Source organism: Lycium ferocissimum, chromosome 11, assembly GCF_029784015.1.
Source record: "Lycium ferocissimum isolate CSIRO_LF1 chromosome 11, AGI_CSIRO_Lferr_CH_V1, whole genome shotgun sequence".
Taxonomy (NCBI): Eukaryota; Viridiplantae; Streptophyta; class Magnoliopsida; order Solanales; family Solanaceae; genus Lycium; species Lycium ferocissimum.
Window position 1 is genome coordinate 32,864,166 of NC_081352.1, and position 12,811 is coordinate 32,876,976.

The window sequence follows — 12,811 nt, forward strand, 5'->3', positions numbered from 1 at the left end:
ATATTTTCCATGATAAACAATTTACATCACCCCAGAAGGCAGAAGCACACACTAAATTTCACAACAAAAATAGCTACCTGCTTATGGAATCAAGAACTAATAAACATCTTTGAACTAATGGAGATATATATATCATTACATAATGGAGCAAGTTGGATTATATGGATCATAAACGGGTTGGCATATTGGATAGAACTGCGGCCCACATGGATTGCATATTGGAGGACAAGGACAAGGACAAGGTTTTTTATCTTCCTTTTTATCCGGGCCGGGCTTCTTATCGGGTTTCACTTCTTCAATAATCACAATTCGAGAACACTTGAATTTCCTTCTTATGCAATGCATCAACTTGAAAAAATCGACTCCTATTCCAATCACCACCAAATGGCTTTTTTCCTTGTCTATATTCACTGATATTACCCCTGCATATCGATCAACAACTCCAAACGCATTATTGTGTTATTATAATGAGGGTATTTCAATGTATTTGATATGACAAAAATTATTTTTCCGAACATGCATGTTTCTCGAAAAATGGCTTATTTTCAGAAAAATATTTGTCTATGCTTGACAGAGTGAAATAAAAAATAAAAAAAAATCTTTAAGGATTGGTAATAGTACAATTAGCAAACTAGATACTCCATCCGGCTAAATTTATGTGTGACACTCTTTCCCTTTTAGTTAGTCCAAAAAAGAATAATATCTTTCTATATTTAGTAATAATTTAACCTCAAATTTATCATCTTACCCTTAGGGTGTGTTCGGTATGGAGGAAAATATTTTCCTGGAAAATGTGTTCTTGGAAAATAAGTGAATTTCTACTAATTTTCTCATGTTCGTTTGGGTAGCGGAAAATAAGTGAATTTTTTACTTATTTTCTCATATTCGTTTGGTTGGTAGAAAATATTTTCAGGAAAATACCCACCCAAGCCCACAACTCCACCTCAACCCCCACCACACCAATCCCCCACCCCCATCCCCCACCCCCCACTCCCAATCTAAACCACCACATCCCCCCCCCCCCCCCCCACAAACACAAATTTATTTTGAAGTTTTAAATTCTTTTCTTGGTTGCTACACCACCGCAACCCCACCCCCACCCCCCAAAACAAAACAAAAAATTCTTAAAAAAAGTTTTAAAAGTTACTTTTTTTGGATTTTTACACCACCCACCCCCACCACCCCCTCCAATAATCACACAAACTTTCAATTTTTATAATTTTTTAATGAAGGTAAAATTAAATAGGAAGTAGAAAATTCGGGAGGGGGTAGGGGGTGCGTGCGGGGGGTCGGTGTAGAGAATCAAAAAAGAAAACTTTTTAAAAAATTAATTTTTTTGGAGGGGTGGTGGGACGAAAAAAATAAATGGTGCAAAAAACCAAAAAAAAAAAATTCAAAACTTTTTTTTTCAAAACAAACTTTTTTTTTTTTGGGCAGGGCGTGGGGCGGGGTGGTGAGAGTGGTTGGGGGTGGGTTAGGTGGTTGGTGGAATGCACTTGTGGACTTGTTTTCTCTATTTTTATTAGGGAAGTCATTTTCCCATTTTTGAGGAACTTATTTTTCTAAAGAAAATATTTTTCAAAATTTTTGACCAAACGAACATGAGAAAATTGAAAAACATTGTTTTCCTCCATACCGAACACACCCTTAATCTTAATGAAATGATTTTAACTACACAAGTTTCAAAAGTTTTCCTTTTCTTCTTAAACTCCGTGCCCAGTCAAGGTGCTCATATAAAATGGGATGGAGGGAGTAATGTTTTGATTATAATTCTGAGTTATAGTTAAAATCGTGATACATGACGTTAACAGTACACTGAGATAATTGTGAAGAAAAATGGTTTACGCCCGAAAGTAATGGAAGTATTTTTCTCCTTATGGTTCAAAATTAAATGTTGATTAACAGCTAAATACCAGAAAATGACCTATTTCTGAAAATTATTTCGCATTATATCCAGCACACCCATAATGTAGGCAGCATACCATTACTACTTAGCAAAAGTTCTCAGTGGAAAAAGGATTTTAAAAAAAAAAAAAAAAGTTATGCAAAAGGGAGAGAATTAAAAGACATAAATACCTGGAGTTCTTACAGCAATCTGCATAGCCTTTGATCTACAGTGATCAGTGTTGAGAGGGAGCTCAATCACAATCTTTTTCTGTTACGACATATATGATTAATTAGAATAGAGATTATAACAATGGAAGAAAAGAGACAAACTAATAATAATTTTAAAGACTTAATTACCTTCATGTTCTTGTGAAATGGAGCTTAATTTTCTGGTAGTCAAAATGATAATGAAAGGACTTCATATATAAAGAGACTGGAATATCGTCATCTTATTCGTCTTTGACAAAGACACATACCATGTTCATGTATTATATACTTCGTTGTTTGTACTACTTACCAACTTACAATTATTTCTTCTTCAAAGACAATATAATTTTATTTCGTCTTCAAAAGATAATATCATAATCCTAGCAGCCATAATTACACAATATAATTTTATTTCGTCTTCAAAAGATAATATCATAATCCTAGCAGCCATAATTACATGACTACCTCAACGACCTACTAATTATATATAAAAAAAAAATATCAACTCCCAAGTCTTCTTAATTAAGTTGTTAATCAGCTGGCACGGAACAAAATTGCAGGATTTTTTGAAAAATAAATCAGAAAGAAAAGAATGATAAATCACTAATCATTTGGAGATAAAACTTAGTCGTCGTCTCACCTAATGAATTATAAATTATAATCAATATTTTAAATAATAAAATAATTTAACTTTTCTTGGCAATATCCACTTATCCAATTATTATATACTGTACCTATTTTCTATAAAATACTATGTTTATGTACTAGGTTTCACCAACTGAAATTCTTAAATTAGAAGTCATAAATTAAAAGCAACTAGTACATTTCTTAAATAATAATGTCTTGTACCTTGTCACCTCCTCCTGCGCGCCCGATTTTTATTCTCGCAAAATATAATGATGTCTTTTATATCGAATTGAATGTGCTGATGACTTTGGGTATTAACGTTTTGTAAGTATATGATATATATTACACACACATAGATGAGTATATGTATGTATATATGGACGGATTTTTGGGGTTAGATTACACGTGGTCATGACCATTGCAGCATATATGTGTCGCAGAGAGCATACAAGTTTACTTCTCTGAGCTTTAGTTATGGATGTAATTGTGAAAGTACAACTCATGTAACGTACAATAGTAAGCAGAAATGCAGAATAACGAATGTTTCTACATTGTACCCTGGATGAATAAGTGGGGTGTGGGAAGAAATACTTAACAGAAATTGATATAAATGAGCTACCAAATCCTGGAAATAAACTGTTAAAATCATGGTTAAAATACATTGACCCTTGCCACTTCAGCCATGTTTTCTTGGCAACAAATACAGCAAGTAATAAACACCATTTAGAATGTTTCACAACACATCAAACTACAGTTAGTATCACAGCATATTACCTAATCAAATTTCAAGAGCATTTCAAACTTTGTTACACATAATTCATACTTGCATATGCATATCTACTACTTCACTTTAGACACATAATTTATACCTTTGAACCATGTTGCTCACCACAGTCTTCGATCGGAATCTGGCAGCTTCTGTTGTAGTCTCGAAATTCTTGTCTGGCTCAGAAAATGAAGCTCCTTCAAAAGTTTCAAGTAAGCTTCAGGGGGGCCCCCGGTCTCGGACCTGTACATCAAAGAAGCATGCTGCAGAGCTTGACGAACTGAAACTTCAACACCAATATCCTCTCTTCTTCCAAAATTTTCTCGAATATAACTAAAATACTGATTAAAGATCCTAAAACATTCTCTTCTAGGGTCATGCCTTGCAGGTAAACCCGCATAACTTGGAAAACCATTCATCTCATTCACATAGGTTAGAGAATTTCTACTGTCAATCCAACTTAGTTGCTGCTGGAAGGAGTAAATTGGAGGACTTATGGAGTTGGGAACTTCTTGAAATTTCTAAGGTGGCGTGTGTAAATTGCATTTGGGAACCTTTTGAAATTTGTGAGATGGTGCATGTAAATTGTGTTTCGCTTGTTTTTTCATTTACACATTCTTACGAGATGGGTCGAGTATAAACATGAAGGTCTGGCACTCACCCAGATGAAAAGGTTCATCACATTTTGGACCTGCTCCCATTTTGTTGTTGTAACCTGCAGGGTAATTTTCAGTCCTGAATTCAGCGCATTCAATACAAATCAAGGAGTTTTCTTTTCCAAGTCCAACAAGATCCCAACGGTTGTATGTAGGAGTAGTTTTATGGGCAACATGAATTTGACCATCGACTCGCAACATCTTTTTTGCACTCCAAAGAAAACTTCTCACAAGATTCCTGTGCATTCTGCATAAGAGAAATAACGCACGCAATAAGTTGAGATAATGTAAAATCCAGCGCGAGAAAAGAACAATTAAGCAACTAACCTAGACGACAAAAGCCAATACTTTCAGCAAACGGAATTTATTCCGTTCCCAGTATGATCAATTATTGGCCTAAACGAGCCAAAAAAACTGGTCAAAAAAGATGGACAAAACCAAATCATTTTACAACAACTTTATCTTACAAGTCCTTTACAACACCTTAACTACATATCACTTGATCAAATCTTCACTATTGATATCCTAAACACCCTACCATATTCCTATCCTCATCCTCAGTGGTACTCGACATTCATCGTGCTAGACGTGAATTTAGTTGTTAATTACAAACTGGTAAGAATGTATAAGTGAAGATCGCTATTATAAGTCTTACATATATGATCCCCTACAATCATTCAATGAGACACTACTAAAAAACTGCCAAAAATTGACGGACAAAAAACCGACGCACCGCGTCGGTTTAAAAAACCGACGGACAACCGACTTCCTGCGTCGGTTTTTTACATTTCTAATTTTTTTTTAATTATTTTAATAAAAAAACCGACGGACAAAGTCGGTTTTTTGGCAGAATTTTAAAAATATTTAACCGCCAAAAAAACCGACGTCCAACGTCGGTTTTATTAAAAAAAATAATAATAATTAATATAAAACCGACGTCGTACGTCGGTTTTATTTTTAAAAACATTTTAAATAATATGCAATTCAATTTGTTTTTAAAAAAAATAATAAATAATTTTTTTTTAGGAAACCGATGGACAGGGTCGGTTTCCTATTTTTTTTTTAAATTTTCGGGTCAAAATCTTGTCAAACATGCGGGAAAAACCGACGGACAGGGTCGGTTTTGTCCGTCGGTTTTTCTTTAAAATAGCACCAGACGGGTTTTGCACCCATTTCTTCTTCTCTTCCAAAATTAAAACCCCATTCCCACCCAAACCCTACCCGCCGCCCCCTCCCCTCCGGCCAGCCCGTCCACCCATTTCGCCACCGCCCAACGCCGCCGCCTGCCAGCCCGTCCCCACCAACCCCAGACCCGTTTTGAAGTTAATTAGTTGAGGTTAGTTTCTCTTAAATTAGGGCTTTTAAAATTCTTTCAATTTTAGTTTTATTTGTAGATTTTAGGCCTAAAGCTAATCTATTTAGCTTTGTTAAACATCATTTGCAATGTTATTAATGTTGAATTTGTGAAAAAAATGTAAACTTTATTTGACTAGTTTAGTTGTCATTTTTTTTTTTTTTTGGCTTGAGATTGTGTTATATTTTGCATGTTCTTTGTCAATGTATTTGTGTTAGCTTAGTTATCATTCTTTGTAATATTATTGATGTTGAATATGTGCAAAAATGTATACTTTAATTATTTGACTAGTTTTTTTTTTTTTTTTTTTTTTTGTTGGATTGTGCTTTTTGTTAGAATTTCATAAGTTATTAGAATTGTTATTGATCATTCCAAATTAGAATTAGTTGAGATTGTGCTTTTCAAAGTTAGAATTGTTAAGTTATAGTATTTCTATAACCTCAATACTAAAATGTAGATTTTATTTCTCTAGATTTACTTTTCAATTTTTAGAATTGGTTGGAATTGTGCTTTTCAAAGTTAGAATTATTAAGTTATGTTAGAATTATTAAGTTATAATATTTCTATAACCTCAAAACTAAAATGTAGACTTTATTTGACTAGATTTACTTTTCAATTTTTAGAATTAAAGTTAGAATCCATAAGTTATTAAAGTTAGAATTGTTATTGAGAATTCAAAGTTAGAATTGGTTGGGATTGTGCTTTTCAAAATTATATTAAAGTTAGAATTTATAAATTATTAAAGTTAGAATTGTTATTGAGAATTCAAAGTTAGAAGTGGTTGGGATTGTGTTTTCTTAAGTTATATTTTAAGTTAGTATTCTTAAGTTATCATATATTTCTATAACCTCAATAATTTGTGGGTATATTTTTGTAGATGGATCGTATGTGGATGTATAATATGAATAATAGTAATCGTGTGGGTGTACATGATGAATTTGTTAAAGGTGTTGATGGGTTTATCACACGTACGTGACACTTCACCCTTTTCAAAATGAAGGGGTAATTAGGTGTCCTTGTTCTCATTGTAGGTGTATGAAGTATTTGAAAGGAAGCGGTTAGGGTTCATTTATATAGTTGTGGGTTTAAGCGAAATATTATGTTTGGGACCGATCATGGAGAGGCGATGGGGTCAATGGTATATTTTACAATATGGTTGTCGGTGAAAGTAGTGTGTCGCGGGAATATAGTCATGTCCAATATGATAAAGTTAATGATATGGTTAATGATGCTTTTGGCGTACAGTCTGGGTTTGAACCTGAGCAAAATTTTTAGGAACCTCCTAATGAAGAAGCAATGCGCTTCTATCAAGAATTAGACTAAGCCTGTGGGGAGGATTGAGGTCGATAATGCATTAGATGTGGCGTATCAAAATGATGTACCAGCTGTTCATCAAACGGTTGACACAGAGTTAGAAAATACTTTGGAACATCCTCAACACATATTAGAAAATGTTGATGAAGATGATGTAACTATCATAGAAAATGTTGAGGAAGAATGTTAGATGGACTGAAACAAGCGATGAGGAAGAATCATCGATGAAAATGAAACAAGCGAGGATGAGTGGGAGGATAACTAGTTGCATGTTAGTTTATCCTATACTTGATAATAACATAATTCTATACTTGTTAAGTTTTTACCTACGATCAATATATCATTATTGAGTTATTAATTTTATGTATGCAGATGTCATCAGGTGGTAGTGATCAAGGTAGAGGTAGAGGTAGAGGTAGAGGTAGAGGTGGAGGTACTAGTAAGAGAAAAGATAAGAGACCTATAGATCCTATGACTACTAGTAGTCGATCCATTCCGTCCGCTCCACGTATTGGATCTACTCCGCCTTCTTTTTTTTATGCACCGGCTCTTCTATGCGAGGCCCGATCCGGTCGGTGGGTCTTTCACCGTGGCACCGCCTCGGCCCGGCATCATTTACCTATCCTACTTCTATACCTATACCTATGTATGTGCCCGCCGCGCGCGGATCTCTGCAGCACGTCGGCCACTTTGTCTCTTCTCCTTCTCCTTCTCCAAATGGTACACCTCAAGTGTATCTAATTTGCGCCTTAGAGATAGCGACTGCGATTTCGAGTCACCGCAATCCAACCAGTCTCGGACCCGTCTTCGTCCTCCCTGAGCTCCTCGCTCCCGCACCGCACTCGCACTCGCAAGTTGGCTCCGGCTCGGTGCACCGATATATCATGGTTTACATCGGGAGATAGAGATGCGATGGGTCGATTTTCATCGTGCTGAGGGAGTTGGGTAAGATTGTCTTTTATTAAGTTTTCCTAAAGTTTTTTTTTCATCTTAATCTAATATGCATTAAATTTTTTAGCTCGAGGTTCTATCCGGATCACGACACTACAAAAGTCTTGTTGGATGTTGTTCGGAGGCTTTATGGCGATCATTTTTATACTTCGAGTGAAATCCCATATGATACTCGACAGGCTATGTTTAGAGAGTTTAACGTATGCATCTTATTATACATTTCATAACTTGAATTTACTTTTATATAAATCATCTAATGTTAGCTATTTGATTTGCAGATGTATTGTACATGGGATCCAATGGACAATGATAGGGTTGCTGCAAACTTTGAGAGGAAGGGGAGTGCAAGGTTGTCTAATTGGTTTTCGAGGGCTAGAAGGTATATGAAGATGCCCCAATGGCTAAATGTGAACGGTGGGAGAAACTTAAGGCATATTGGCGAACTCCGAGTTTATCGCCAAGTACGAGCGAGCAAAGGTCGCCCGTGCATCCCGAAAGGTGGCTCTTTGCACCGCGGGTGCAAGAAGTCAGGGGCACGTGGCTAGGACAATGGTAAGTAATTTTATACTTTTAAAGTTACCTACGATCAATATATCATTATTGAGCTATTAATTTTATGTTTAACTTTTTTTTTTTTTTTGCAGAAAAAAGCTACGGGACAGATGCCAACTCAGGATCAGCTATTCACGAAGACCCACACAAAAGAAGAAGCATGGTCGGATCCGACCGTATGGGTTGAGGACGGGGCTCGTAATTCCTATGTAAGTGATAATTTTATTATTTAAGTAATTATATATAAGTTTAATTATGATATATTCGTTATATACTAAGTTTCATTTTTTAATATACGTACGCATTTTATGGATGAGGTGGACCGAAGTACGACAAACTCGGCTGAGCATCCGAGTCGTCCTCCACCGGAATTAGAGATAGATTTTTGGTGTGGAGCAGTTGGGGGAGCACAAAATGGTAGAGCGTACGGTCTAGGCCCAAGGAACAACTTAAGTCGCCTTCGGTCAGGATTGCAAGGTGAAGGGTCTTCTCGACAAGCCGAGGGATTTGATGGTGTTCAGGTCGCAGCTATGGCACAGCAAATTGCTGAACTTAATAGGAAATTAGCCGGGCCCCGAGGCAAAAAGAGTTGAGGAAAGTAACACCGTGAAAGCGAGCCTTGAATCGCTAATGGCACAAGTTAAAAGCCACGTTGCATGTGGACAATTTGGTGTGCCCCCTTCTCTCCCCCCCCCCCCTCCGACCCGGAAGATGACGATGACGGTGATTTCGTAGCTTGGGACACCGGATGATCGATTGTAGTAGTTTGGATTTAATAATGGACTTATGTTAAAACTAGTTAATGGTACTTTTGGTTGGACATTTAAATATTTACGAACTTTGAAGGTCTATTAAGATCGTATTTGATGTGTTTAGATAGTGTTTGATGTGTTTTATTATTACTTAGGGTGATTTTATGTGTTGTAGCTCTTTTAGAATTGATTTGGAGCATTTTAATGCTAGTTACGAGCAGCTGTTGGTGTTAGTTTTGGTTTGTCTTTGTGTGATTGCGAGAAAATGCATGATTTGCATGCGAAATTTTCCAAAACCGACGATCCGTCGGTTTTACGGAAATTAATTTTTGCAAATTTTCCAGAAAACCGACGGACAACCGACGCAGTCCGTCGATTTTCTGGAAATTAATTATTAAATTTTATGAAAAAACCGACGTACTGTGTCGATTTTCATTTAAAATAAAAAAAATTTAAATAGAAAACCGACGCAGTGCGTCCTTTTTTTCATAAAATATATATTATTATTATGTAAGATCAAAAATCAGAAATTAAAAAAACCGACCCTGTCCGTCGGTTTTTTTAATTTTTATTTATTTTTTAAAATTATTGAAAAAAACCCGACGGACAACGAAACCGACGCTGTCCGTCGGGAAAAACCGACGTGGTCCGTCGGTTTCCAAAAAGCGAGGCTATGAAAACCGACAGACCGTAAAAGGTCGGTTTCCCATCGGTTTCATTAAAAAAACCGACTCGGTCCGTCGATTTTAGCCGTCGATTTTTCCCCTTTTTTTAGTAGTGAGAATGGACAAGAGGCTCGTGAGTATTTATACTAAATATAAGTTGTTGGCGCAGAGTCGAGCCACAAATTTAAAACATAAATCCACCTCATTCTTCTACTCTCTTTCTTTGAAAGGGTTATATCTGCAACTCGACTATTTCACCAGGTACGTACTAGTACAACCAAGGGCGGAGCTAGCGTGTCGGCTACAGGTAGCTTTGGCTCAAACAATGTATTTGTCTTGAAAATCCATTGAATAAGAACAAATTACTAATATAAAACCTAGCAACTTAAAAAAAAATCTTGGCTCCGCCTCGGCTATTCCCCCTAGCATTTTTTTGTCTCTACTAGGATTTGACTAATAGTCTCCCATAGTTTTCATCCACTCCCTGGAGTTCAAACTCCACCTTCTATTCCCATAGATGCTACTTTGCTCTAACACCACAAAAAAATATGAAAAAGATATTTCTTAAATAGTTCAAATTTCCATGAAAAGCATGTTACATACAACACTACAAGCAGAGCTAAAACCACATAATAAAAATGTATCCAGAAAGATAAAAAGTGGGAAACATACTAGATAAGACGATTATTATCCTCACTGCCATGAAACCCTGCATGAGGGAAATTAAAAATTATCCGATCGAATTTTCGGTTACTTAGATCAGGATGCTGCTGCATTTTAGTTGCATCCACACCATGCAAGATACTTCCCCTCAAAGATTTCAACTTTTCTAAGTTTGATTCTCCATTCTTGTCCATTTGATCACAACATCTATTACAACCAGAACCAAAAAGGGCAAATTAAACAGCAAAAAAATTATTACAACAACAAACGTACTCAGTATAATTCTATAAGTGGAACTTGGGAGGGTAACGTGTGCACATTTCAAAGCAGTTTGAAAAAAGAAAACAATGACAGAGAAGAAGCCATGACACAAGGAAAAAAAAAAACTCATTCCGTCCCAATTTAAGTGTTTAGTTTGACTTGGAATAAAGTTTAAAACTAAAAAGCACTTTTCAATCCTGTGGTCCTAAACTAAAGAAGTATACAATGTACTTTGAATTTTATGATTTTAAACTCATCATTGTTTGAATTGTCAACTTTAATAAAGAGACACTCTTTTGGACAAATCAGAAAGAGGAAAGTAACACACTTAAATTGTGACAGGGTAATACCAAAAGAAAGTCGAATAGAGCATTCTTGAACAACAAAAAAAATTGGATTTTGCGAGAACCCCATCATAGATTAAGCAAAATAAAAGCAACCTAGAAAGAAAATAGAGTGAAAATGAGTACCATATGATTGTAAAGAGGAAGCAACAATATTAGAAGCGTTGCCAAAAGAGTGAACTAAACAGAGAGAAAAAGAGAAATCTCCTTCACCAACTAATAGTATTTGATGATATGAAGAGTAATGTTGTATTCTTTTCTCTTCTTCTTCTTCATTGATCACTTTTTGGTTCTCAAAGAGACTTTTTTCTGCCATAGCTGCAATTCTAAAAAGGGACTTTTTTTTGGGACTGTTTATGTGCCCAAAAACTTAAAAAGGAAATAAAATTTGAATTTCTTGAATAAAATTACGGACTGGACATCACCACATAACGATTTATGGGAGCGTTGCTTCTTGTAGCCTCCGGGGATAATACAGGAATTACAATTATTGTCTATTGAAGTATTGATGCAATTTATGAAACTCCCCACGTCATAATCAAAACTAATTTATGTCCAATCGATAATAAAAGTTTTGCACAATCAATATTGAAGCAAGACGATAAATTCAAAATCAATCTTTATAAAAGTCTTTGTTCTAAATTATTAAAAAAAAAAAAAAGGAAAAGTGTACAAGTAGCTTAGTAGCCACTATTTAAAATATAATAAATATTTATAGAATATCTAAATTTTTTAATTATTTTCAAAATTAAATTTCAGATCAAGTGTCAAGTTACATGGGCTATTGTTGTAGAATCGGACAAGCCTACCTTCAAACCTAATGTTTAAACCTTTTTTTTTTTGTGCGGATCGTCCGTCAAACGCTCTAGTCTTTAATTTTTGTCCTTCGTTTAAAAAAGTGACTGAAAATATCCAGAAGTTTTGGATTCGAACTCCTACTCAGGCAAAAAAAAAAAAACAATAATTTTGCAAGACAAGACTTTCGCGAAACCCTTGCCTTAAAGCCTAACATTTCCCCAAAATTAGGTCTTTTTTGGGCAAAAGGCCTAAGTTTGGGCAAAAGTTTGCCTTAAGGCCTAACTTTTGCTGAATAGGCTTAATTTTGCTACAAGACTCTGACTTATGATTTTTTTTTAACTGAGCCGAGATTAAAATCCAAAACCTCGAGGTATTAAGCGAAGGCAGAACATTAAAGACCAGCAATTTGAGGGGCTAAAAGGAAACACCACCCGCGAGGACAATCGTGCAAATTGTCCATATTTAAACTTCGAATAAACCTTTAATTTGGCCAGTTGACAAATTCAAACCTCGGCTGTAGTTAAAAAACTTAAAGCCCAAAGATTTGAAGTTGGAATTAGCCAAGCCTAAATTCAAACCTTAGGTCTAGAATTTGCCCTCATCTAGTTTAGAAGTTTTATATCGAATCTCAATTTTTTGAAAAATATCCATTAAATTACTCTCGTTGTTTCAATTTATGCTAACCTTTTCGGAGTACGACGGTCAAACTTTATAGCTTTAACAGTAAATTTTTACATAGATTTCTTAATTTTGACATAATTCAAATTATTTAGAAGAAATATAAGAAAAATATTGTCAAAAAATCACCTCGTAGACCACCCAAATAGTAATAGGTTCCCATAAATTGAAAAGAGAGAGTATTATGTAAAAATCAAATTCATAAGTCTTTGCAGGAAAAGTAGGAAGTGTATTGGTGTTGCAGGGAGTTTCAAGTTAATTTGGGCCTCAGAAAAGCTCACAAATCTCATATTCCTGGGCTGCATTTTATTTGATTTCCGGGTCATTAGCACTTAT

At 35.3% G+C, this 12,811-nt stretch overlaps 1 protein-coding gene and 1 pseudogene across 1 annotated transcript; both read right to left on the reverse strand.

Annotated features, from left to right (window-relative positions):
- Positions 1-89: 89 nt before the first annotated feature.
- Positions 90-2,250, reverse strand: LOC132038253 (heavy metal-associated isoprenylated plant protein 47-like). Its single transcript, XM_059428942.1, has 3 exons — positions 2,245-2,250; positions 2,077-2,155; positions 90-422 (listed from the first exon to the last, which is right to left on the reverse strand). The coding sequence occupies exons 1-3, from the start codon at positions 2,248-2,250 to the stop codon at positions 136-138; spliced, it is 372 nt and encodes a 123-aa protein (XP_059284925.1). The 3' UTR covers positions 90-135.
- A 1,611-nt stretch (positions 2,251-3,861) lies between these two features.
- Positions 3,862-10,728, reverse strand: LOC132037614 (heavy metal-associated isoprenylated plant protein 41-like; annotated as a pseudogene).
- Between the last annotated feature and the right edge of the window lie 2,083 nt (positions 10,729-12,811).